This window comes from Oryctolagus cuniculus, chromosome 9, assembly GCF_964237555.1.
Source record: "Oryctolagus cuniculus chromosome 9, mOryCun1.1, whole genome shotgun sequence".
NCBI lineage: Eukaryota > Metazoa > Chordata > Mammalia > Lagomorpha > Leporidae > Oryctolagus > Oryctolagus cuniculus.
Genome location: NC_091440.1, coordinates 104517783 through 104545442, shown reverse-complemented (window position 1 = coordinate 104545442; position 27660 = coordinate 104517783). Strand labels below are relative to the sequence as shown.

Below are 27660 nucleotides of genomic sequence, written 5' to 3'. Positions count from 1 at the left end.
CCCCCTTCCAATCCCCCGGCTCGAGCAGCCACGCGTCTTGCTGGGGGACCTTGTCCGTATAAGTGACAAGCCGTATAAGTGGCCCGGCGGAGGCACGGGGCCGGGGAAGGATGCTGCGGGAGGAGGGGCAGAGAGTGGGAGGCGAGTAGGCGACTTGCTTCTCAGATGCGTCCCAATTAGCACCAAGTTGGCAGACAACCCCACAAACCCACGAAACCTTCCGTCCCCCACAAGTCACACTCCCCGCATTTCAGAGCAATCTGCTCGCGAGGAAACTTCAACTCCCGCGGTAAGTCAAAGGGAGGGACAGGCTCTCAGCACCGCCACATAGACCCCAGCCTAGCGACCCTCGGCCGCAGGGCTGCACCCAAAGCCTGCGTGTCTGCCGCTGGCTGCGCTCCGCAGGGCGCCCCCCCCCCCCCTTCTCCCTGCCGGAGTAGGGGCGGGTTGGCGCGCAGAGCACTGTGTTCCAAGGGGATCCTTGCGGGACTGCACAAACGCAACCCTGTGCGCGGAGTTCTGCCAGGAACATCACAGCCTGCATTGCGTCGGACCTGACTCTTCCCAATGTGAAATTCGCGGGGAAGGTCGCGCGCGGTCAGGGCCCGGGCGTGGGCTGGGCTGTGGGCTACGAGGGAAGTTGGGTTGGTGGTCGGCGTTTCTGGCACGAGAGGAAAAAGCCGTGCTGGCAAGGGTGGGAACCGAACGCCAACCCCCGCCTGCCAAACCACCCCCTGCTATTTTCCATCTACCTCCTCGAGGCTGCCCTCCCCCGCCCTCCCAACCCACGCCCGGGTGGGCCAATCGCTGCTCCGCATCCCAGGCGCTTTCTCATGTTTCTGCTGATCTTGCAGCGCCCAGAAATGGACCGAGCGGACCCGCTGCCGCACGCGCCCTGCCCCACTCCGCGCTGCTGAAGGCTCCCGGCGCGCGGCGCAGCCTCGGGCCAGCTCCACGCTGGGAGTGCGCAGAGCCATGTAGACCCCAGCCGCAGCCCGCCCGCCTCCTCGGGACCGAGTCAAGGGCTCCCACGGGGTTGGGAGGCGGCGAGAGTGTTGGCGATCGTCTTTTGCCTCCCAGCTTCGGGAGAGGGTGGCATTTGGCATTTCCGCCCCGCATCCTCCGGAGCTCCCTGCACTGGCGAGAGAACGGCGTCTCCAGGTTGCCGGCGCCCGGGGAGCATGGGGGCAGGGAGCCGAGGTCTCCGCCGCAGCTGCTCGCTGAAGCGATAGTCCGACTGAGAGCCGCACAGGACGAGCGGACGGACCAGGACGGCTGGGGTGCCGGGTGCCTCTCGGCTGCTGCGGCGGCGGCGCGGAGACTCGCGTCCGGCTGCAGCTAAGACGACCTGCCGCACCCCGACCCGGGCTCCCGGCAGACTCCGCACCGCCCTGCGCCAAGCCAGCAGTCCAGGTAGGGGGCTCCGCAGCCCGGGGCTGCGGGACCCGGGTGTTGGGGTGACGGGGTGGGGACGGCGGGTGTGTGTACGTTGGGGGGAGGGTTGCAGAGACGCTGCTCGGGATCCGGAGCTCCCCCTCCTGGGGTCTCTTGGCGCTTTAGCGATCTCCAGTGTAGCGGAGTTGTAAACAGCTCGGCCGTTGGGCACCGGGGAAAGTGGGACGGAAGAGCCCCAAACTTGGATTTCGGGGTGTCTGCGTGTGTGTCTGTCTGCGTGTGTGTGCTGTCCTTGGTCCGAGTCCAGTGCGTTCCCCACAAGCTGCACGTCCGTGCTCTTCGGTGTCTGTCGGTCCGTCCCATCGGAACGCTTCTGATTCTCTGCCCCCCGTATCACTTTCTATTTCTCTGCAGCGTGCATCGATCGCCCTTGGTGGGAGCTTAGAAGGCGGCAGGCGAAGAGGGCTAGGAGGGGGGCGAGCCGAGGAGCAGCGGAGGGGGTGGCAGGCGTGGGGCTCCGCTGAGCTGGCAGCGCCCCGCGGTCCAGGGAGGGCTGGCGGCGGGGCGGGGAGGCCGGGGCGCGCCCCGAAGCCATGGCCCGATCCACTGGAGCGGCTCTGCGTTAAGGCACCGCGGGGCAGGAAGGAATACAAAATAAAAGAAAAAGAAAAAAATAAACAACTTTTAGAACAAAACAAAACGAAACAAGCACATCCTCCAAACTCGGCCGTCGGCACAAAATCCTGGTCCGCGCCGACGAGGGGGATTCCCATTCCAGAAACAGACAAGGTGCAGGGCCAGGCAACCGGGAGCCAAATCGCAGGTCCGCTCACCTGCTCGCTCGGAAGCCCAGCCCCCTGAGCGCTGGGGAGACCCGCACGCGGGTGGCGGTGGTGGTGGCTGCGGCGGCGCGGTGGCTGCGCCTGGGTCCCCCCAGCCCCTCCGCGCTCACGCTTCCCCAGCCCCAGGCTCCTCGCCACCCTCACCCCCACCCCAGGCCTCCCACCCTTAAGCCCGGCCGGCTTCCATCATGACGGTGGTGTCAGGGGAGAACGTGGACGAGGCCTCGGCCGCCCCGGGCCACCCCCAGGAGGGCGGCTACCCGCGGCCGGCCGAGCACGACGAGCACGAGTGCTGTGAGCGCGTGGTGATCAACATCTCAGGGCTGCGCTTCGAGACGCAGCTCAAGACCCTGGCGCAGTTCCCCAACACGCTGCTGGGCAACCCGAAGAAGCGCATGCGCTACTTCGACCCGCTGAGGAACGAGTACTTCTTCGACCGCAACCGGCCAAGCTTCGACGCCATCCTGTACTACTACCAGTCCGGGGGCCGCCTGCGCCGGCCGGTCAACGTGCCCCTGGACATGTTCTCCGAGGAAATTAAGTTCTACGAGCTGGGTGAGGAGGCCATGGAGAAGTTCCGGGAGGACGAGGGCTTCATCAAGGAGGAGGAGCGCCCCCTGCCCGAGAAGGAGTACCAGCGCCAGGTGTGGCTGCTCTTCGAGTACCCCGAGAGCTCGGGCCCTGCGCGCGTCATCGCCATTGTCTCGGTCATGGTCATCCTCATCTCCATCGTCATCTTCTGCCTGGAGACCCTGCCCGAGCTGAAAGACGACAAGGACCTGGCGGGCACCTTCCGCCGCGTCGACAACACCACCGTGGTCTACAGCGCCAACATCTTCACGGACCCCTTCTTCATCGTGGAGACGCTGTGTATCATCTGGTTCTCCTTCGAGCTGGTGGTGCGCTTCTTCGCCTGCCCCAGCAAGACAGACTTCTTCAAGAACATCATGAACTTCATCGACATCGTGGCCATCATCCCCTACTTCATCACGTTGGGCACGGAGATAGCGGAGCAGGAGGGCAACCAGAAAGGCGAGCAGGCCACCTCGCTGGCCATCCTGCGGGTCATCCGCCTGGTCAGGGTGTTTAGGATCTTCAAACTCTCCCGCCACTCCAAGGGCCTGCAGATTCTGGGCCAGACCCTCAAGGCTAGCATGAGAGAGCTAGGGCTGCTCATCTTCTTCCTCTTCATCGGCGTCATCCTGTTTTCTAGCGCAGTGTACTTTGCCGAGGCGGAGGAAGCTGAGTCGCACTTCTCCAGTATCCCCGATGCTTTCTGGTGGGCGGTGGTGTCCATGACCACCGTGGGATACGGTGACATGTACCCTGTGACAATTGGAGGCAAGATCGTGGGCTCCTTGTGTGCCATCGCTGGTGTGCTGACAATTGCCCTGCCCGTACCTGTCATTGTGTCCAATTTCAACTATTTCTACCACCGAGAAACTGAGGGGGAGGAGCAAGCTCAGCTGCTCCACGTTAGCGCCCCGAATTTAGCCTCTGACAGTGACCTCAGCCGCCGCAGTTCCTCCACTGTGAGCAAGTCTGAGTACATGGAGATCGAGGAGGAAATGAGTAACAGCATAGCCCATTATAGACAGGCCAACCTCAGAACTGGGAACTGCACCACCGCTAACCAAAACTGCGTTAATAAGAGCAAGCTCCTGACCGATGTTTAGAGAAAGGTGCAGGTGCACGCAAAGCCGCCCCCCCGCTTACCAGACGCAGAAAACAGAGCGCACACTTTGTAGATACTTTCCTAGATAATCTCTGAACGCTCTGTTTCACCGTCAATGCATTGTTGCATTGTGGATTCTGGAGGTGGCCTACCAGACACTTTTTGAGATTCCTGAAAAAAGAGACTATTTTCATTTTATTGAAAAATAAAGTTGGGAAGAGAAAGGGTATTTTCTAAAACTGGCTTTAAAAAATGCAGTCCATGAACTAGTCTAGGTGAAATATGATTTAGATGCCACCCCCATTCTGAAACATTTTTAACCCTTTGGCTTGTTTAACATTTTTTTAAAAAACTTAAACTAAAAGCCAAACGATCACTTAAAAAACTAGCATTTGCATGGGACTCCGATGTAAAACCTTTGCAAAGTGCACAATAAGACTGTGCATTAACTGTGTTGCAGTTAACACGATACCCCAGCCCCCGGGACAGTGAACAAATGCTTCTATTTGGATCAACTGAACTGCATATGACTAGGTGAAAAAAAAAAAAAGAAAAACAAAACAAAACAAAACACAAACCTCCAACATAACTTAGGACTGGTTCACACAGCACCTTACAGATCAGATACTGGTCCTGACCCATGAGGGATTTCCCTCTGCTCCATCCTTCCAATCTGGATCATTCTCTAAGAGAAAGATGAGCGAATTAAGCTAACTGAATCATCTGCGGTGCTGCTAAGTTTTCTCAACTGCAGGTGAGCCCAATGCAGGTCTTTTCTCACCAGTCCTGCACCCTGATCCCTGGCCTTCAGAACTGGATGTTAAAACCCAAGCCTCCTTATTGCAAGAGAGCACAAATGGAGTTAAATGCAAGCATGTTTGAACCTGATAACATTTACTTTATAATCGCATGCCAAGAACATCAACCCAGACAATAGGGGATAAGCTTACGTTGAAATCAACTCTTCTAAAAATAGATTTTTTTTCATTTGCATTCACCAAAAGTGCACTCCTTCATTTATCAACTCCTTTATTAGTAAATACAGTACTGTATTTAAGTGCATATGTTAGTCAGATGGGAACAATTACATTTTGGAGCTCAAAGCATGTTCTCTTACTCAGCATTATGACCTATTTGACTAAGATGTACCTTGAATTAATTAATGCATGATTTCAGTAATAAAAAAATTTTACATAATAAAAATTACAAGTCTGCGGGATGAGAGGCCCAAAAGAAATAACGGGGGGTGGGGGTGGGGTGGGGGACACTCAGTCAATTTTCCTGCCTTTGCTCAGGGAAATGTCAGGTTTCTGCAGAGAAAGGACCAATACGCTCATCCCTTAAAGGGAAATTCATGGAAAACTAGATAAGTCATCAAAGTATATAGAAAAACACCTAAGAACAAGTATTCTTTCTAGCTGAAGATAAAACACAAGCAAAACAAACAAACAAAAAAAGGTGCAATATTGCATGTTTTTTGGTGCATTCTTAGGATGTAAATGAAAATGTTTATCTCTTGTATGCATCCAAAGCAGAGCTGACTTCTTTTTTGCAGTCATGATTTGAAGTCTGTAGAGACTTCGACCCTCCCCTCGAGGCTCCCTGAAGAAACTCAACCAATTGATTTAATAGTTGCTTAGTGCCTTTATCCTGTACCCACAGTGAAATGCAGAAAGTGCCTCCGTGACATGGCTGAGGAGTTATGTAAAGGAAGGGAGGGAGGGTTGGGCACAGATCCTTTGCTTTTTCATTTGCCATTCATGCTTTCTCACTTCACCAGTGTGAGGAGACCATACCACCCTAGATGCTGGAGAGGGAAAAGGAGAGGGAGAAGAAGAAGGAGAGGGGAAGGGAGAGGGAGAGAGATAGGGAGAGGGAGAGGGAGAGGTGCAGGAAGGTGCTGGCTCTGGGTGTGAACTGAGACCCAATCTCTGAAACTGGACTTGAACCATGAACTTGTCTATTCCTCTTCTGCACCAGAAGCTAAGATAAACTTTTTGGGCAGTTATTTCCTACGGAGGGCCACTCTGGACATGCAAAGCTTCCTCAGGTCCGCCACAGGGTTCCTGGCACATTTCCTTCTGATCTCTCTGTTGGCGACAGCACTTTGCAAATCCCTGTCTGAACTTCTCAGGCAGCCTTGTGGAGATGGGAACACTCAGCTCACCCTCCCTCCTGGCCCACCCCCTTCAGAGATTTCCCAGGATGCTCCTGTGATCTTCCCACCTGGCAGTCACTTGACAGGCTGAACCTCTGACTTCTGCCATCCTGGTCACTCAGCCCAGAGAGAGTGGTGGGGACCCTGTGCCCAGCCTACCACAGGCCTCTGATGTCCAGCAGCTGTCCACCCATGGAGAGGCACTCGCAGCCTTTGGAGGACGCCGTGGTGGGGACAGCAGTGAGGCAACCGATCAAGCAACTTGAGTTACACCCAGGCTGGCTGACTGACAGAGAACTTGGATCTTTGCCTTTTCTGTGGGACATCTGTGACTCTGTAGGATGAATACCACACACCTCATGGGAAGACAAGGGGCCGGTAACTGCACAGCCTCTGGCTACAGGGCATTAAACCCTTCTGGGTGCTGTGTCCTTGACGTTGGAACCTGTTCTCCTCCTGGCTACTCCTCTCCTACTTGCTTAACTGTTCCCAGTTAGGCAAACATGTCTATGGCCCTCCCTCACCCCCGCCAGGGATCTTGTGAGCTTTTCTATCCACTTTGTGGTCTAGGACACACAGAACTTAAACTGCTGCCCTCTGTCAACAGCAATAATCCACTTTGTACTGTGGGCTGGATGGGATAGAGAAATCAGGACCAAGACTGATGAGACCGGCTGATGGCTACACGGCATGTTTCTTGTTAGCTGTCCCCTGGACTGGTGGATTCTTCTGCATGTGTTACAGGAAAAAGTGCTGCATGTGGTGAACCTGTAGGCCTGGGCCTGGGGGATGAAGTGCTAAGGATTTGGGGTGATATGGGGAAAACGAAAATGGCTTATCCACCTGTAGCTCGCTGCAGTGAGTTCAGGCAGGACGGAGTACAGGGATTAGCTGTGTAGCATAGGCATGCAACCTTTAACAAAGCTCTTACCCCTTGCACTGTCATGTGCTGAAATGTCTTTGTAGACCTGAAGGTGCACTTAACAAAACTGCCTATTAAGGAGTGACTGTCTTTTGGCTTACTTAGTTATATTGGCTTTATCAGGCTTTGTAAAAGCCTTTCCAGCCCCTTCCTAGGAATTGACCTCCCATGGCTCGTGTTTTCTCCAGGAGGAGAAGACTTCTGATTTGCTGATAGCCATAGCTCAGTTCTTCCAGGATATGGGGACCCTAGTTCAATAGGGTGGCCATGGAAGGGCTGGGTCATACCAGGGCTGTTAGCCATCCCAGAATCTCTGAAGTGAATAACTCACCTCTAGTGATCTAACTCAGAGAGACCAAAGATGTTAATTTCCTTTGTCCTCAGATGTGTAGGAGATGGACCGTGGCCAGGAGAGCTTTTGTTTCTGCATCCCCTCCGTATCTGTGCGCAGCCCCTCCCTCGGGCTCCCTTTGAGTCTAGAGTTTTGATGATCAGTTAAAGCTGTTCGTTGAGAGTGTGTTAGCGGGTTAGCCTAACAAAATAAGATAAACCAGTAGCAAGTTGTTCTCTTGGGTTATGGGTGATGGACAGTCATTTTTCTAAATTGGAGCTGTACGATAGGTTTAGAGTCTATGACCATGGAACTCAAGCACAGAGTGACATCACAACCTGGATTCCCTTGAGAATTGCCAAGTTACATGTAGATGGTACGTGAGCAATACGTTTCTTTAAGAAGAAGTTTGGATCAGTTAGTAAAGGGTCTTATTCATGTTGTGCCTAGTTGCAATTTATTCAGATTAGCTGATATGTTACAAAGTCAGTAAAAGTGATTTCCCTAACCCTCCTGTTAATATAAGGAGACCTCACAACACATGCTTTGTAACCATTTTAAATTTGAATCCCTTGTTTGGTAGGTTGGATTGAGCAGAAAGGAGAAAGAGAGCAGTGGCAGAAGGCAGCTTCCCATTTTCTTCCTGGAGTGCTTTACTCCTGGGAGTGCCGAGAGTTGGTGGGTGGTAGCCACCCAATGTGTGACATTGTTAGAAAGGTCAACTGCCAAACAGCCATTTTATCTTCCAGCTTTTCCAAGCAAGAATGAAGCCTTCTGACGTTCATGTTCATTTTAAGGAGGAAAACAGACTATGACGTTACGACCAGACACAGCCTAAGTGGAATTGCCATCTCAGGAGGTGTCTTCTCATCCGTCCTGCGGTGTATTGGTACTTGTATTTATACTATGGGATTTCAGGGTATATTCGAACACATGTAGCATGACTCAGGTACATCTTAAAAGAATGTACATTACCTAACATTTTTTGTAAAGGAGCAGACAGGAGCTGAATTATCAACCAAAACTTTCCATTGCCTAGGGTTACTGTGCAAACTTATTCAGGGTGTAGGCATAAGGGTTAGAAGCCTAGGGGTTCAAATGCCAGTCTCTTTGCGCAGTTGAAATGACCATGCACTTTCTTGGAAGTCCAGGGTGCATATTAACAGGGAGGCCCTGCTGACCTCAGGACTATTAGCTTTAAGGAGATTAACCCTAGTCCTGGTGATTTTTATGTAGGAACTTACAAAGAGAGTACTTTGGTAAGTCAAGCCTTCCAAGAGTGTGGAAAAGTCTTGTTCTGAAGTTAGAGAGAAGAGGAAATGGTGTCAGGAAGGAAAAGAGAATGAGAAATCTCCCTTGCAGAATATTCCAGGTCACAAGTTGTCTCTGCTCCCGAACCTGCAGAAGCACCTAGTTCCTCTTCAGGGCACTGTTTTGAGACCAGTTTAGGAAATAGGTGTTCAACCACATGGGCTCTATGTGACATACCTCTAGTATTGAAGTATCGCTGAGGTTGTTATAAAAATTGAGTAGTATTAATTTAAAGTGCACCATCAGGACAACAAACCATTTAAGCTGCAAAGCTCTATTTCATTTCTCGAGTTTGCCAGTTGCTTACACCTTGAGTTACAGATGTGTCTCATTTTCACCTCCTGTGCATTTCCCCTGCCCTGTCTAAAACAGCAGGTAGAGGACGCTGAATGTTATGAATTGAGAACCTAACCGATGCGCATAGTTTTCATCTATGCAATCTTACTCGCTTCTGTCACTTTATGATCTGTTCATATTTGGCATTAATTAAAGATAATTTTTAAGGATCTTATCATGGAATTTCTTGGTTACTTTATTTGTCTCTCGTCTAATTGGTCTTTGGGGGCCCTTTCCTCACACCATATGCTATGGAGTTTTTCTACATGACATCATGAAGCCAAGATCAAATCACAAACAGCTTTTTTTTTTTTTTTTCCTTTGGAGCTTGTTTTGAATTTTGATGATAAACTCACAGTTTGATGTCAGGTAAGATCCCAAAAGGAACCCATTGGAATTTGGCCTGTGAAAGTTAGTGGGAGGTCAAACTTTGAAAACAAGAATAAGAAGTGAGACTTGAAGGAATGAAGTCATTGGTTTTATGCACTTAAATTGTTTCTGATTGGAAACTGTTTTTCATCCACAGTCTGAGAAGTTCCCCAGGAAGGAGTGAATGTGTGTGTGTGTGTGTGTGTGTGTGTGTGGTGTTTGGGTATGTGTGTGCAGTGGTGCTATGATCTGGCATGAGATGACGTCATAGTTACAGCACAGTGCGGAAATGACTTTGATGTGGAAAACCAAATCAATTCCTGGTTGTTCTTTGTATGGAATTTTTACACATGCACGATAAACGTTGCTTTCTTGTTTTGTTTTGATTTGAGTTGTTGGGAATGATTCGGAACCACTCAGGTTGTTCTTCCTGGTCTTCCATTTGTTCCTTGAGACTATCACATTTTATACCGCTCTTTGAGACCAGCGAAAACAGGTTGTATGCTTCATGGCAGGCCTCTGGTTTGGGTCCTAAATGCACGAGTGGCTGGTGCATCATCGTAGTGTTGTCATGCATTGTGATAGGCTCATGTTGAAAGATTCAGACACGAATTTTTTACTATGGGATTTGCCACTGCAAGTCATCTGAGGCTTTTCTTGTTGCTTGTACTTTTGTTGTTTTCAGAAAACTGGCCAAACTAAGTTCTAATGGAGAAGGTGAGACAGAGAAATTTATCAGTGGCAGTGGGCACTTGAGCCAAGGCGTACGCAGCACTGAATGTGTTTTTTAAAGCTCAGCTTTAGAAGGGTCTCAAAGCAGAGCAGTCAGACTCGATAGCCACCAATGGTAGGGCTACAGCCGGAAGCCTTATTGTTTATAGAGCTTTAAAAAAGAAGTCAAGCCAGTGTTAAAGGAAACCAACCAGAATATTCAAGAATAGACTGTGGATGAGACCTGATCCCAGTCGCTCCACCCTGGCAAGGAGAGCTGCCTGCTACGGTCAGTCCAGATTTCTGGAGCCGGACCAGGTTTGAACGTGCAGGGAGAACTAGCCGTGGTGTGGAGCAGAGGTGCCTGGTTGCAAAGTCTGATGCAGATGAGACGCAGCATGGTCAGCCTGCCCAAGTGGAAAGCAGCCCTTTGAAGTAGCCTAGAAACAGAGAATTCAAAATTTCCCATATAATTAATTGAGTCAAAGATACCATAACTTGTAAGATGTGCTGCTGTTTGACATATTTGTAAGAAAGAGAGAACAGGGACAGTTATGACTCACGGTTGCATTGATTCATCGTCTTCATTTAGAGACAGAAAATATGTTTTTAAAAAAATCCTAGAACTGATGAACCATAGTGATAAAAAGTTTGAATTCTGAATGCTTCAAATTTGGCAATTTCCTTCAACCCTGAACCTGCTAGATCCTTTAGGTCTTCTTTTAAACTCTATTTTTACTTTATGGTATTTTGGCAAGCCCTGCCCCTGACTAAGGCTTTGGGATGCATTAAAGCCATGTGCCCTAGAGATTCTTGATGCAGTGGGGGCCTTAGACTTAATTGTGATGGACGAAGTGAAGTGAAGTTGGGCTCCCCGTCCTTCCCTCCTTTGCCTCCTGATAGCACCCGCTCCCTTCTCAGACCTCCAGCACCCCTACCCATCACTGCATTTAAATACAAGGCAATCCCACAGGTGCTCATGCACAGTCAGGTGCTACTCACAACACTTCTGCTTTGGGTAGCTCTTTGCAGTTTTCAGATCACTTCTCCATTAATTACATTGCTTTGTTCTACTTGATGGGCCGGGTAAGGTTGATATCAGTACCCTTATTTTGTTGGTGAAGGAACCCATGCTTGCTTTTTGGGTGGAGGCTGCACCCCTGTGTTTATTGCTGATTCCATGACCCAGGTGTCTGGTGCGAGGTAGAGACTCTGCACATTTGCTGAGCTGAGTGCTGCAAAGTGCCATGTCACATGGCAAGGGATGACTGATAGATGCAGTGCAGGGCACTTGGCTTCTTTGAGTCTTTCAGTCATTCATTTCTAAGACAGGAATATAACGGTTCAAAGTCTGTGTAGAGATGAGATACTATAGGTCCACTTGTTGGTCAATTCTAGTATGTTGTATAGATGGAAGATACTAATAGGTATGTTATTAATTATGATGATGAAGGGACAAGCAAGAGGAGGAGGCCACTGGGTCATTTCTTCCAGTGGGAGGAGATGTGTTGTCAAGGAGGTCTCTGGGGAGAGCAGATGTTTAATTCCAAGGACTGACTGCATGGTGGAGGACTCTCAAGACTTGGGGGCAGAGATGCCACATGAGACCAGGCGTTCAGCACCCACATGCGATGCTGAGCCATTATTGCTAGTCTTGTTCCTTGCTTATGGTGATACATGAATCCTATTTTGCATCTTCAGACCCTAAATATCAAGGGTAAATCCTGCCGCAATATGTTGAGGAGCCAGAAGGTATCTTCCAGGATTCTATCACTTCTGATCGCCTCATTTCCCCCATGTGCAAAATATTGTCTGATTTGATTTTCCTCTGCACCTGTGAATACTGAGAAATAAAGCAAGATGTTGTTTGGGAAGCTTTCTCATATGCTTGTCTGAGCAATGTCTTATAAATAAATATATCAAAGAAACTATTCATAACTGTCCTTGTGGGAATTAAGATGACTTTCACAAGCATAGGAGAGTCAATATAAGTCTTTTCTTGAATATCATGTGCTATACATATGGTTATAAAATTTTATAAATTATATTTCTTTTTTAAAAAAGATTTATTTATTTATTTGAAAGGCAGAGTTATAGAGAGGCAGAGAGAGAGAGAGAGAGAGGTCTTCAATCCACTGGTGCACTCCCTAAATGGCTGCAATGGCTGGAGCTGTGCTGATCCAAAGCCAGAAGCAAGGAGCTTCTTCCAGGTTCCCCACGTGGGTGCAGGGACCCAAGGACTTGGGCCATCTTCTACTGCTTTTCTAGGCCACAACAGAGAGATGAATCGCTAGTGGAGCAGCCAGAACTCAAATGGGTGCCCATATGGGATGCCAGCACTATAGGCAGCAGCTTTACCTGCTAAATTACTGCACCAGACCCTAAAATGTATTTTTTCAGAATTGAAAGTAGAAGCCAGCATTGTGGAGCAGTGAGTTTATCTGCTGCCTGTGATACCAGCATCCCATATCTGAGTACCAGTTCAAGTCCTGGATGTGCTGCTTCCAATCTAGCTTCCTGCTAATGTGCCTGGGAGGACAGGCAATGATGACCAAGTGCTTGGACATCTGCCACCCACGCGGGAGCACAGGATGGAGTTTCTGGCTGCTGGCTTCAACCTTGCCCAGTCCCGGCCACTGCAGCCTTTTGGGGAGTAAAACCAGCAGATGGAACATACAACTCTTTCTCTCCATCTCTCTTTCTCTCTCAACCTGCCTTTCAATAAATAAAACAAATATTTGTTAAAAAAGAGTTAAAATCAGAGGATGATCAATGCAGAGCTTAAGATAAATTACATTTTGAGCTCAGTCCAAATCCAACTTTTATCAAAAATCCTTATTCTTTAATGAAGTGAGTTAAGAGTATTTGGAAATCCACGCTACTTTAATTATGTCTATAGTGATGAGTACTTTTTTTTTCATTCTGTGCAATAACATTATTTCACTGCTTCAGAAAGGAAATGATTGTGCTTTATATGGATTTCAAAGGGAACCTTTCTGAGTCTAAGATTCACCGTACCGTACAGTATGTTCTCCCTTCATTAACAGGCAAAGCATTTTTTAATCTTAGAGAAAGTTGTGCATATGTCAGCTCTGGAAGATGAGATGCCCAACGCAGTTTTTGAAAGGCTGCAGGATTTTAGTTTATTGTTAAAGGGTATTTCTAGGGAAGATGGAATAGCTGCCTTTTCAGTTCCACAGGATGAAGTTCATACTTGCTAGCATTTAAAAAAAAATAATGTTCTCTCTTCATAGACAAAAATGAGTACCATAAACATCCTTTAATCGCAGTGTTGATAATTTAGAAAACAAAGTGGTGTCGTTTTAGTATCTATGTAGTGATTTGTGTGCTAAAAGAAGATGTGTGTTCATTGTGAGAATTTCCAGGAAGTGCATTACAGCAGAACCTGGTAAGGCAAAAATACCCTTTGGACATATGGCAAAGGCCAAAAGGAGGTTGCTTAGTATGTAAAAGTCAAATAGATGAATTTTATTTTAATTCACAAGAGTTTGCAGCAAGGTGACAGGTCATAAGGCTTACCGGCCTGAAGGTGCAAGTTTGGCCAAGACGACTTTCAAGTCTTCAGTTTTAGGATGGTTGATTAGGAAATGGGCTGGGGTTGACCAGGGAGTGCTTGAGATCCTGGCTCACCTGTGAGAAATGAGCAATGTGGCAAGTCATTCATTCATTACCCATGCTTATTATGGTGACTAAAGTAATGACTCATTAGTCAATGCTACTTGTTGTTAAGTAATGGACCATTAGGCTGTTTTTTAAAATAAATCATATAAATCATCTTATGGGTCAATTTAGTATGCTCAATGGTCAGCCAAACTGTGATGGAAATGGTTATTGGACTTTGGACTGAATTCTATAGGCAATTTGATGGCATTCAGTAAGACAGAACCTCAGTTATCACAGATTATGTAGACACAGTCTTGTGGAGAGGAACAGGAATACATTAGAGGGCTTTCAGAAATGATCTTGGGAAGCATCAAAATTCTTGTCTCCTTTCTTCCCTCCCTCTCTTTCCTCCTCCCTTCTTTCTTTCTCTTCCTTTTAGAGACTGTATCCATGTATTTCCTTATTATTTATGATCCTGTCTATATCCAGAAAGGACACAAGGTGACTTGCTACACAGAGTCTGGTGAAACCCATGGGGAAATTCACTGTAGGAGGCAGGGAGAGGAGCAGCTACAGAGAAGAAGGGGCAGGAGGACCTCGGGCACAGAAGCGCGGGTGTCTGTCAGAGCCTTGCCATGGACCCAGCCTCCTCTGGGTCCTTCAGGCTCCTCACAGTCTAGAATTCTAGTTTTGAAGCCTGAAGAGTACCATTGCCTTAGGACCCAAACCAACATAGCAGTCCAAAGGGAACATGATTAAAGGCAATTTTTATTTTTAAAAGATTGATTTATCTGTTTTTTTGAAAGGCAGAATGATAGAGAGATGGAGAGACAGACAGACAGACAGACACACACACACACACACAGGCAGAGAGAGAGAGAGAGAGAGAGAGAGAGAGAAAGTTTCCATCTGCTAATTCACTTCCCAAATGACCACAACAGCCAGGAGCCTGAAATTTCATTTGGATCTCCCACATGAATGCCAGGCTCCCAAGCACTTGGGCCATCATCCACTGCTTCCCAGGTGCATTAGCAGGGAGCTGGAGTGGAAGAAGAGCAGATGGAATCAAACAGGTGCTCATATGGGATGCCAACATTGCAGGAGTTGGCTTAACTCACTGCGTCACAATGATGACCCTCTAAAGATGATTTTTAAAAGGCGCCAGTTTGACTTTTGGCTGCTCCACTTCTGATCCAGCTCTCTGCTAATGCACCTGAGAAAGCAGCAGAGGGCCCCTGCACCCTTGTGGGAGACTAAGAAGAAGCTCCAGGCTCCTGGCTTCAGCTAGGGCTGACCATTGTGGACATTTACCGAGTAAACTAGTAGAAGACCTTGCTCTGTCTCTCCCAGTTGCTCTCCCTGTAACTCTGCCATTCAAATTAAAAAAAAAAATTCTTAAAAAATAAAAGACTTTTGTAAAGGCTATCAAAGTGAGAATAAATGTGTTTTGTTTAATTGTATTTCTTTTGTATATATTTATAATATGTTACATGTTAATTTCACATAATTAATATAACAATATATAATAATAAATATTATTTGAGAGGCAGAGAGACAGAGAGGTATCCCATCTGTTTGCTTACTCCTCAAATGCCCACAAGAGCTGAGACTGGACCAGACCAAAGCTGGGAGTTGGGAAATCAGTGGAGATCTCCCCCAGGGGTGGTGGGGACCCTGTCACTGCCACACAGGGTGCACGTGAGCAGAATGGTGGAAGTGGCAGTGGAACTGGGCGTGTGATCAAGGCACTGCGGCACAGGATGCCGGCATCCCAGCGGATGGCTTAACTGCTAGGCCAAGTGCCCATTCTGTACATTCCCTTTATTCCTGGTGATATATTAGATGCAATCTCCACCATTCACATGAAAATAAACGATTACACTGTGAATGAATATTGTGAGTTTCTCAGCCTGTTGAAGCGATACCTAACTTCTCAGCTGGAATTGAACCTTCATGGTACTGGTTCAATTCCTCAGCTCAGAAAAGTAGTAAATAGTTCAGATTGCCAATGAAAACTGTGCTGTGTGTTCTCTTCACAGAGGAAGTTTCACTGGGATTCACTTTGAGGGGGTTGTGATATTCATGAACATAGTTCATTAGCAACTGAGTCCCCTTCACAAGCTTTGTTGCCTGGACATTTCCAGAGAGACAACGAGATGTATCTGTGCCCATTCTGCCTAGGACTGGAGGGGGCGTTTTCCACACCATCCCTGCTTCTTTCTGAGGTCAGAGGCTGGCAGTTAATGTTGCTAGAAAATGGTTGCTTTTATTGTTAGGTCGTGTAGGCTGTGCTCTGTTAGAGCATTACTTTTTGGATTGCTGGTTGTAGGTATTCTATTCTTTCTTAAGTCTTAAAAATTGATATACTGGTGCGTTAAAGCTGGAACAGGGGACTGAGCAGTTAACTTGAAGTTGGAGAAACAGGACTCTACTGAGAAAATGCTGGTGGAGAAGTCTCTAGAATGGGGGATTATATCCCATATGTGTTTCATCCCTGACTTGTGCTACTAAATGCCCATATATCTCTTATTTCGGGGCCCTGACACCTGTATCTACAGGAAAATGCTTATTCCTGACCCTAGTTCCATGTATACATTTGTATATTCACAAATACACATGTGTTCATGGACACACACACACACACACACCTGTATGCTCTGACCTCTCCTCATCCACCTGGCCATGAACCTGTGGGTGTCAATTGTGCGACATAGAGCAGGTGTATGTTAGCCCCTCTCAGTTGATACTAAAGATTTGTTACTGCTTCCTCTTTGTTAAAAATATCAGAAAGATGTCATGATGCAATTTTCCATCTTGCAATTAGAGAAGCTGTCATTCAAATGAAAGCAACAGCAACAACAGCAAACAGCAGTAGTTGAGGATGCTGGGGTGTTTTCCCTTGGGCCCTGGGTACACTACAGTTAACGTGGTAAGGTTCACCTGGCCTCTTTCCTGCCTGGGTTTGTGCTCCCTCTGCTCCGTAGTGACAGACAGTGAGCCTGGGGCTTCCTATGGATGAGGGTGCTTCAGAATGCTCTTGGAAATGATGGGTTTATTTTGGTGCAGAAAATTCTTGAAATCCATGTGTATGAGAAGCCAATGAAAAAAATGCATGTTATGAGAAAACTATGGATGGTTTTTAAAATTTTTCACCACAAAATAAAATGATCTTTTTAATTTTTTTTAGAAGGGCTTTATTTATTTTCCAAGTCAGGGAGATAAGGGAAAGACAGAGGGAGAAAGACAGATAGAGATCTTCTATGTGCTAGCTCACTCCCCAAATGCTCTCAAAACAGCCAGGGCTGGCCTAGGCAAAAGCCAGGGGCCCAAAACTCAATCTGAGTCTCCCACATGGGTGGCAGGGACCCAAGTCCTTGAACCGTCTGTGCTGCATGAGCAGGATTCTGGAATCTGGAGTGCAGCCAGAGCAAACCCAGGACTTCCAGTGTAGAATGCAGGTGGTCCAAGCTGCTACCCCAAGCACTCACAAACTTCTGGAAGTTCCTTCATCTGTGGAACTCTGGCAAAGCTGGCGACAGGGCCATCTCTGAACATCGCTCTATGTCTGGGTCATTTCCTTCTCCTTCATTAAGTTCAAAAAGTGAGCGTTTTCTGTTCTTTTCTGCTGAAGGAGTGGCATTCCGAAGTGAACCCTGACTGGCTGCAGCTGTAAATTCTTGCCTGAAAGCTGCAAATTCAGGCTGGTTTTATGTCTCTGTACTGCACCAAGATGCTGTCTGTTGCTTTACAAACGCAGAAGATAAGGAGGACATCTGTGTCAGTAGGCCTCTTTAACTAGCTTTCTAGTGCTGGGCTATTTTGATACTTTTTGAAAGAAAGTGCTTTACCCCTCACCAACCACGGCAACACTTCTCAAATTTAGACAATGGAAGACTTGTCTTAAATGGATGAAAATCCTTGCACAGGAATATTCTGAAACATTGTTTAAATTCATGCCTCTAAGCTTGGGCTTGTTGAAACTCTAGATTTGCAGACAGCAGGGAAGGTGTACTTTGATCTGCCTCAGGAATACCGCATGATTTAATGGTGGCTTAGTTGAAGGGGAAGTGTCTTAAGTGCTTCTTTAACATCTTTCACATTTACAAAGAACTTTCACAGATATTATCTTTTTTTCTGAAGTTTATTTATTTATTTAAAGATTTATTTATTTATTTGGAAGTTAGAGTTACAGAGAAAAGGAGAGAGAGGTTTTCACCAGCTGGTTCACTCCCCAAATGACTGCAGTGGCTGGGGCTGTGTTGATTTGAAGCCAGGAGCCAGGAGCTTCTTCTGGGTCTCCCATGTGGGTGCAGAGGCCCAAGCACTTGGACCCTTCTCCACTATTTTCCCAGGTGCATTAGCAGAGAGCTGAATTGGGATGTGGAGCAGCCGGGACTCGAACTGGTACCCATATGGGATGCCGGCACTGCAGGTGGTGGCTTTACCCTCTGTAGTACAGTGCCGGCTCCCTGAAGTTTATTTTTATTTAAAAGACAGAGCAGCACAGAGAGGGAAAGAAAGAGAGATCTTCCCTCTGCTGGGTTTACTCCCCTGTAGCCAGGGCAGGTTCAGGCCAAAGCTGGGAGCCAGGGACTCTGTCTGGGTCTCCCATGTGGGTGGCAGGGACACCCATACTTGAGCCATCGCCTGCTGCCTCCCAGGCACACTTGCAGGGAGTTTTATTGGAAGCAGAGATGGGACTTGATCCAAGCAATTCTGATATGGCATGTCAGCATCCCAAGCAGTGGCTTAATCCACTGCACCAAAAGCCTGTCCTCACAAACATTACCTTATCTTATTTAACTCTCACATTAGCCTCTTTTAGTGGCAGGTAAGGTGTACACGCCACCCCCCCCCCACCCCCCGCCCCGTGCATGCTGAGTTCCTTGGGAATCAGACTGAAGATGGGAGTTATGGCAGGTGGGTTCGTAGGGCGTGTTCTTGGTGCGGCACCTAGGGAGAGAAAGGGTGCCTTGTGTTGCAACAGAGGCCCTGCCCTATCAGGTCCCAAGTCAGGACATGGTGGCCAAGCCTGTCGATTTTCTCCATGACGCCTCTTTGCATTCAACTGCTCCAGGAAGGAACATGACCTTGGATAGGAAGGTCACTCTCTTACCGTAGGCAGTTCCACAGACAACTGATAGCTGAGGGCACTTCCAGAAGCTGGGGTGGTGGTGGTGGTGGTGGGGACTACGTTCTCCAGGGGTGAAGGACTCCTGTGGCGTGCATCAGAGCACCCACCATGGAGGGGTAACAAGCTTGCATGCGACCAGAGGGAGCCTTGGACAGGAGGAAAGATGAACGAGAAAGCAGGAGGACGGTTTGGAAGCGGGATCATCAGTTTTGAATAAGCGCGAGTTGACTGTCGTTTATAGATTGACTTGTTAAATGGACAAAGTGTGCGGAGGCTCCTTCCTAATGCACACTAGAAGGCAACCTCCAGACCAGCCCGAGTCTCCTGTATGGATCGAGTTCAATTATTCATCAGAAGTGGTGGGCGATGCTGGCTAATGCTGCCTAATGGCACGGGCTGGGTCATTTTGTTGCTTGGGGATGCATGTTCAGAGTACAGGCCCAGGCAGATCGACATGGACTGCTCCTCCCTGTGTCTGGACCCCTTTGTGGGGTAGCACTCTGGGGTCCCAGTGCAAGGCTCCAAACCCCTTGTGTGACTTAATGCATCTGCAGAGCATTAGCGCTTCCTCTTAACGTGTCACAGGAATGATAAAGAAGTGCCTGGAGAAGAGCTGGTGGGAAAGGTGCTTTCATTTAAAAGCAAACTCTCAGAGCTTGCGGCTCTAGCACTGTGCCCCTAAGTGGTTTTGTGGCCAATTTAGAGGTACTCAGCATGGAATCCATACATTTGCATTCTTTGTGAAGAGAATTTGCTTGGCATTTGGTCCAGAAATGACAGAATTATTTAAATTTTTTTTCAACTGAAAAGAGACCTCAGGGAAACTAATTTTGGGGCAGCTTTGTACTTGGATCTGAACCCCCCAACCAAGCACACACACACACACACACAAAGCTACGTGATTAACAGTGACTCCTGTTACTTTGTCAGCAAGCAACCTGTTAGCAGGAAATTTGCATTTTGCAAAAAAGTCCAGCTTGTTGCACCAGAAACAAATCTGGTCGTGAGTAGATGTGAAGCCATTCAGAGAAAAAGTATGATTATATGATTCTCAAAATTCTGCCATTGTGCAGGATTGAATCACAGTTGTGTTGGAAATCTACATTTTATAGTTCAAATCCTGACTATAAGAATTCTCATAATTAAAGTTTAGAAAAAAAATGCCAGCTTGCCTTGGCTTATGGAGTCATCACTTAACGTTTACAGGTCCCTGAAGTTTAAAAAGTCATCTTTTTTAAAAAGATGACTTATTTGAAAGGCAGAGTGAGAGAAAGAGAAAGAGAGAGAATCTTCCATCTGTTAGCTTACTCCCCTAATGGTCACACCAGCTAGGATGGGCCAGGCTGAAGCTAGGAGCCTGGAACTCCATCTGGGTCCCGCACGTGGGTGCAGGAGCCCAAGGACTTGGGCCATCTTCTGCTGCTGTCTCAGGTGCATGAGCAGGGGTGGGAAGTACAGCAGCTGGGACACCCTTATGGGATGCCCATTAGGGACACCTGTTAGGGACACCCATTAGGAGTGTCAGTTTGCAGCTCAGCCTGCTATGCCACAACGCTGGCCCCAGAAAGTCATCTTTTACATAATTAATTTCCTTCCCTATATTTGAAGCAAGCCAGTTTCAGAGGTGTCCAAGACACTATGATATTTAACCATAGCCTGAATCACTGAGCTATGTGATTGCTGGAAACCAGTGGGGCTCTGCCAGCAAGCAGGGAGAAGACAGGGACAGCTGGCCCCTCAGTAGGATGGACTCTGGCACCTCCATGCAGGAAGTGCTGTCTGTGGATGCACACGTTTCTCTTTGTAGTGCCCTGGCCTTTACTTTCTTCTTTTTGGTTAAGTTTTTCTGCCTACCAGTACAAAAAAGTAACCAATGATGACCTCATTTCGGACTCAGAGTCTCCTAGAAGAGTGATCCCCTGGGGAAAGCTGAGTTGGAACAGAAGCGTCCCTTTCTTTCCAGCACTCTGGAGAACTCGCAGCTGCTAGCTCATGCTTCCTAGGAAAATGAGCCACGCTCACAGGTGAGGCTTCTGCTCCCCTCAGGGCCAGACAGCAAGGCCTGCAAGAGAGGGCGTTCGTGAAAAGGCATCTTGTGGTGCAGGAGGTGAGGGAGGAGGTCACTTCTAGGAAGTAAGCTGGAGACGTACGGAGTCGAGGGGATCCACTAGATCTTCCAGAGAGGATTATTCGGTAGACTCTCGGACATGTGCAGCGATGTGAGGCGCTGAGTCTCCGGTCCTCTTGCTGAATCCTCTTGTGTCCAAAGTCACGCATGTGTGTGTGCCTGTGTGAGCATGCATGAAGAGGGGGCATTAGGAGCATAGTCCATGATCACTTTTACTTCGTGCAAAGTGGACAAATTACTTCCAGGAGCAAAACTCAGCCAAGACTTCTTCATCATTATCCAGCCTTGCTTCGGCTGTAGACAGAATTTCGCTTCATCCACAGTTCAGGATGGAGCATTAGAAGGCTAGTATAATTTTTTTTCCTTTCAGAATGCAACAAAGTCTGAAATCTTGAATACGAGCTACCAAGTGATATTGTATGCATTATATAGTATCTAAGTATATGGCACTTGGGATAAGAAGCAGTATGTAATAGTACAAATTAAAACTAATATTTAGGCCAGCACCGCGGCTCAATAGGCTGATCCTCCGCCTGCGGTGCCGGCACACTGGGTTCTAGTCCCAGTCGGGGCGCCGGATTTTGTCCTGGTCGCTCCTCTTCCCGTCCAGCTCTCTGCTGTGGCCCGGGAGTGCAGTGGAGGATGGCTCAAGTCCTTGGGCCCTGCGCCCGCATGGGAGACCAGGAGAGGCACCTGGCTCCTGCCTTCGGATCAGTGCGGTGCGCCGGCCACAGCGGCCATTGGAGGGGGGAACCAACAGAAAAGGAAGACCTTTCTCTCTGTCTCTCTCTCTCACTGTCCACTCTGCCTGTAAAAAACAACAACAACAACAACAACAAAACCCCAAGAAAACTAATAGTTAGTACTATATTGATTGGAACAGTTTTTTTTTTTTTTTGAAAGATTTTATTTATTTGACAGGTAGAGTTACAGACAGTGAGAGAGAGAGATAGAGAGAGAGGTCTTCCATCCGCTGGTTCACTCCCCAATTGGCTGCAACGGCCGGAGCTGCACTGATCCGAAGCCAGGAGCCAGGTGCCTCCCCCCGGGTCTCCCATGTGGGTGCAGGGCCCAAGGACTTGGGCCATCCTCTTCTGCTTTCCAGGCCATAGCAGAGAGCTGGATTGGAAGTAGAGCAGGCAGGACTAGAACCGGCACCCATACAGGACACTAGCATGGCAGGCGGAGGATTAACCTACTTCGCCATGGAGCCAGCCCTGATCAGAACAGAGATGTAACAGACCAAAAAAAAAAAAAAAAAATTCTAGAAGCATCCAAGACCTGGACTATTTCTAGTTACTATGGTACTACTGGTTCCTCTGGGTGCTTCCTGAGTGCTGGCCGTCGAGGAGAGGAGATGAGCATGGCCTTACTGCGGGAGCTTACTCTCTGGGTCTCTAGAGCCTCCGGTCAGTGGCAGCCCTGGGTCGATCAGAGTGTCTTGGGCAACGTTTCAATGAAAACATTCCTAACCCAGAAGCCTCATAGAGATGCAGGTGCTGTCAGAAGATTTTTGGGGTGGGGTTAGGGTTATAATATATTTTTCCTTTTTAAAAAATTATTTCAAGTGGTTGGCATTGTGGCGTAGCATGTTAAGCTACCACCTGCAATGCCGGCATCCCATATGGGGACTAGTTCAGGTCCCTGCGGCTGCCCTTATAATTCAGCCCCCTGCTAATGTGTTTGGAAAAGCAGTGGAAGGTGACTCAAGTGCTTGGGCCCCTGCCATCCACGGGGGAGACCCAGATGGAGCTCCTGGTCCCTGGCTTTGGCTTGGCCAAGGCCTGACTATTGCAGTCATTTAGGGAGTGAAGAAGCAGATGGAAGATCTCTCTCTCTGTCTCCTCTCTCTGTAACTCTGCCTTTCAAATAAATAAAGAAACTTTTAAAAAATTGTTTTGAGAATCAGGGAAAGAGAGAGAGAGAGAGAGAGAGAGAGAGAAACTCACACCCATTGGTTCACTGCTCAAATGCCTGTGATGGCTGCGGCTGGGGCTGGGCTGGGCTGACCCAGAAAGCTGTAGACAAATTCTATCTCCAACGTGGGTGGCAGGGACCCAATCGCTTGGACCATCACCACTGCTTCTTGGAGTCTGCGTTAGCAGGAAGTTGGGGTCAGGAGTCGTAGCTGGGACTAAAATGCAGGCATCCCAGCTATGTGACCCAGCATGGTAGCCAGCAAGCCTGACACCTCCCCGTGGGCGTTCTTGTGTATGAAGGGTTACAAGCACGAGCTCTTTGGATGAATGGCAGCTGAGATTGTTACATGCCTCTTGCCTGTAAGCCGTGCCAGTCAGCTCTGACACTCAGTGCCTGGGACACCCACCATGGAATTTCAGTCTCAGAATTGACTTGGGCCTTCAAAGCCATCTCTTTCTATCTCCTGTTCTGTATTTGAATTGTCTTAACAGCATCTTCCACAGGTCCTCCTCTCTTCTGGGCTGTGTTAGATCAGCCCAGCAATTCATTATTTGTAAATCTGGGTGTTTGGTATTATACTAATGTATTGTAAATTTAATTTTGCTGACAAGGAAGGGAAGCGCAATGGACTGCTCAAGTGAGACTGCTAGGCGGAAGAAGACATGAAGTCAGGAATTCTGATTCGCCCACCGGCATGAAGCTCACAGGGTCTCATGCTGCAGACATGAAGATGAGGGGTCTAATGCAAGTGTAGAAAGATGATGAAAATAGTGATTCTGGTATTTTATTGTTTTTACAAATTTTAATGAATTTCTTTGAGAGGCAGACAGAGAGAGAGAGAGCTCCCATCTGCTGGTTCACTCTCCAAATATCCGCAATGGCCAGGGCTGGACCTGGGAGCCAGAAATTCAGTCCAGGTCTCCCATGGGAGTGGCACAAACCCAGCTACTTGAACCACAGACTGCATTATCAGGAAGCTGGATGCAGCCGCTGGGGCTGGGAGTCAAACCCAAGGACTCCACCAGGCTGCTCGTGCTGGGCGAAGTCAGCTGACCCAGACACACTGGCTGCCCAGTGTCCAGTAAGAAACATCGATTTAGGGGCCGGCACTGTGGTGCAGTAGGCTAATCTTCCCCCTGCGGCACTGGCACCCCATATGGGCACTGGTTCTAGTCCCGGCTGCTCCACTTCCGATCCAGCTCTCTGCTATGGCCTGGGAAAAAAGTAGAACATGGCTCAAGTCCTTGGGCCCCTGCACCCATGTGAGAGACCAGAGGAAGCTCCTGGCTCCTGGTTTCGAATCGGCACAGCTCGGGCTGTTGCGGCCAATTTGGGAGTGAACCAGGGGAAGGAAGACCTTTCTCTCTGTCTCTCCCTCTCACTGTCTGTAACTCTACCTCTCAGAAAAAAAAAAAAAAAAAAAGACTCATATCTAGCTCTATGCTCTATGGACAGTGGGCAAGGGAGCTAGAAGAAAGTCTTAAAAAATTGATTTAAGCCAAATTCAGAATGCATTTGCTTTTACAAATGGACATGTTTGTAATCTGTTCAAACTCATCTTAAATGCCTCTGTTCAGGTCTCCTACTACAAGATCGTACATGACTGCATATTTTACGGTGCTGTCTATTGTAGTGTTAAAAGAGTTTTTTTTTTTAGCCTAACAAACATTATTTTATCAACCCAAGCATTTAAGCCTGAATTCAGTAAAAGCAGGCTTTGGCTGACTAAGAATTTTTACCACCTAGAAAGACAAATAACACATTTTCTCTTATTCATGGATGTTAATGTATAAAGACTATAAAAGCTGTGTGGATGTCATATCTTTTGGTATATAGTTATAAATATTGCCTCATTGAATTACATCATGTACATGACACTATGCCTTCCTTTCCTCATGTTATGATCATTGTCATGATCTCCACATTTGTAATATTAATATCCTTGATTTCGAGAAAAAGTAGCATACATGTGTATGTACATATATAAAATTCATACAATATCTACATATGAAGTGAATGCAGGAAGATGTTCAAAATTGTTAAACCTTAAAAGTAAAAAATAAATGTATAAAAACAGAATTTTTAGCAGAAACTGAAGAATGATCACTGTTTTTTGATATCATTATTCTCTGCTTTAAGAATATGAATGCTTTCCTTTATGTAGAGGGCAAAGCTCAAACTCGTTGGCATGGGAAAGAAGGACTCTAAAAATCCAACCTTCCTTTCTTCTCCCCTAAGTAGCTGGCACCGAAGACGTTTTCATTTCACAATGTCATCTTCTGTTACTCGGCTTTGTGCGCCCTGTATTCATTGCAGCTTCATGGCACTGCTCGCTGTTTTAAGCAATTCTACTAATGGTACACAAGGGTGCTTTAAAAAGTTTGTGGAACATGGAATTAAAAGGTAAGTTCATGTTGTGCAAAAAAGCTTGAGATCTATGCACATGAGAAATCCTCAAAAAGTTCATGCAAAAGGTGTATCACAAAGAATTATGCACGGGTTTCAAAATGTTTTGCACCAAAATAAAATATTTTATGTTTTTTCTTTGAAGATGTATTTTACTTATTTGAAAGAGTGATGAGAGAGAGAGAGAGAGAGAGAGAGAGAGAACTTTATCTGCTGATTCACTCCCCAAATGGCTGTAACAGCTGGTGCTGGGCCAGGCTGAAGCTAGGAACCAGGAATTCCATATGGATCTCCCACATGGTGACAGAGGCTCAAGTACTTGAGCCATCTTATGCTGCTTCTCCAGTGTCATTAACAGGGAGCTGGATTGGAAACGGAGCAGCTGGAGCTAAAACAGGCATTCTGATATGGGATGCCAACATTGCAAGCAGCAACTTAATACACCGTGCCACAACAATGGCCCCCAAAATAAAATCTCTTAATTCCATATTCCATGAACATTTTGAAGCACTCTCATATGATTGCCCTTGTATCTTTGCTTGCTTTGGCCTTTGTGTGCTAGGACCTTGTCTTCCCGCCCACTTTGATTTGCGCTAGACAGTTACTGGATCCGCAAAGACTCAGACGCCACCATCACCACTCTTTGAGAAGTGTATTTAAACTCATCCTGATTTGTATCTGTCACCTCCATTACACTGAGTTTCTCTAGGCTTGGGATCACGTTTGACACACAGAAGGTATTCAGTAAGCACTGATTGATTGAAAAAAGAGATACTGTTTTGTGATAGTGGACGCTGTAGAGAGGACTCAAAATTTTGCAAGCAGGTAAGAATTTAAGTGCTTATAAATGTATTATTTATACAGCAGCTTTCTTCACAGCGCTTAATGTTCTCAAGTCGTCAGCCTCATTTCATCCTTCCAGATTGACCGTTCGACTTTTGGAAATAGGGTAAATAGTTCTCCATCTGGTATTGCTGTGGGTAGGAAACAGACTTCTCTTCTGTGCACAACCTGTGGATGTCTTCCTTAGCAATTCTGTGCTTTGACACCGTAAATTGAAAACCACACCATGGGGCCAATGCCCACCGTCCCCTCAGCATCCCTGGGAGAGAGGAAGGAGACAGGGAGACCTTCAGGATGAGGTAACGAAACAAGCCCAGAAAAGGCAGAGAACTTGGGACAATGACATGAAATTAATGGCAGACCGAGGGCCAGAAACCAGCAGGCCCCACGGGCTTGAAATATTCTCCCGCCCACAAGTCAGACTCTGACTATTCATAGTGCGCTGGGGACTGTTTTTTGCCTTTCGGCTCTCGCTCCAGTCCCAGAGTGGGGTGAGGTTTTCCAGTTAGGTCTTTTGGTTTTCAGGGCTCCTGGAAACACATTAACTCTCTGAATGCTTCCGGGATGAACCCAGCCCAAGGTGAGTGGGGGGAGGGGCACACTGTATCATCCTACTATAGCAGTAGTAGAGTTTTTGAGAACAGGACTCTGGGCGAAAGCAGTGTCGTGTTTTCCCGGTTGAGGATCAGGGCTCTCCAGGTCCCTGTGCTCCGTGGAGTCCCATGATGCTCCTCTCTGCCGAGGCTGCCTCCACCATCCCCATCTCGGGCTGCTGCTTTGTCCTTTGCGATGTTTGCAACACCTCCCGATTTAGCATCCTCCTGCCTTTAATGAATGTGCTGTGCGTGTTTCCCCTCCTACTTCATCATTAATAAAGATGTTAAGGGAAGCTGGGCCCATCACCAATCCGTGGAACACCCCACTAAACACCTCCCACCCACTTGCACATAACCATTTATCATTACCCTTTGTTTACAATCCTTTCAACTGTTTCTAATCTGTGTGGCAATGCTTATATCCCAGCTAACTTGCAGTTGTTTTACCGGAGAGACAGAAGATCCCGTACTTTCCAGCCACATTATAATCAGTGGCGGGGGTAGGGGTAGAGGAAGAGCGGGAGCTGCTTTTGGGTGGAAGAGTTATTAGGTGAGCAGTAAAGAATTTGATGAAGAGAGAATACACACTGCTTGAGGTCTGATTGTCCGTGTGCATGTGTGTGTGTGTGTGTGTGTGTGTGTGTGTAATTGTTTCTAGGGAAGAAACAGACCATTCTCTGAGAGCTGACATAGGAGCCAAATGCCAAGAATATGGCAAATGTAGCCTGTGCTTTGCCAACAGCTTTGGCCAGCTCTAGAATGTATGTAGAGACTTGATGGAGGACACACACATATATACACACTTAATGTTCTTTTTAAAAAAGTTTATTTTATTTGAAAGACAGAACAACAGAGAGAGAGGGGAGGGAGGGGAGGAAGAGAAACAGAGAGAGATATTTTCCATCCTCTGGTTCACTGCCCAAATGCCCCCATAGCCGGGGCTGGGCTGGGCCAAAGAC

At 47.5% G+C, this 27660-nt stretch overlaps 1 protein-coding gene across 3 annotated transcripts; it reads left to right on the top strand.

Moving 5' to 3' along the window:
• Nucleotides 1–13: 13 nt before the first annotated feature.
• Nucleotides 14–26637, top strand: KCNA1 (potassium voltage-gated channel subfamily A member 1). 3 transcript variants are annotated; one of them, XM_070048308.1, is made up of 3 exons: nucleotides 14–289; nucleotides 855–1413; nucleotides 1810–26637. In XM_070048308.1, the coding sequence occupies exon 3, from the start codon at nucleotides 2426–2428 to the stop codon at nucleotides 3911–3913; it is 1488 nt and encodes a 495-aa protein (XP_069904409.1). In that variant the 5' UTR covers nucleotides 14–289; nucleotides 855–1413; nucleotides 1810–2425; the 3' UTR covers nucleotides 3914–26637. The 3 variants fall into 3 exon arrangements, with proteins under 3 accessions (XP_069904409.1, XP_017198736.1, NP_001185911.1); XM_017343247.3 differs by lacking the exon at nucleotides 14–289 and having other exon boundaries at nucleotides 392–1413; NM_001198982.1 differs by lacking the exons at nucleotides 14–289; nucleotides 855–1413 and having other exon boundaries at nucleotides 2426–3913.
• Nucleotides 26638–27660: the final 1023 nt, after the last annotated feature.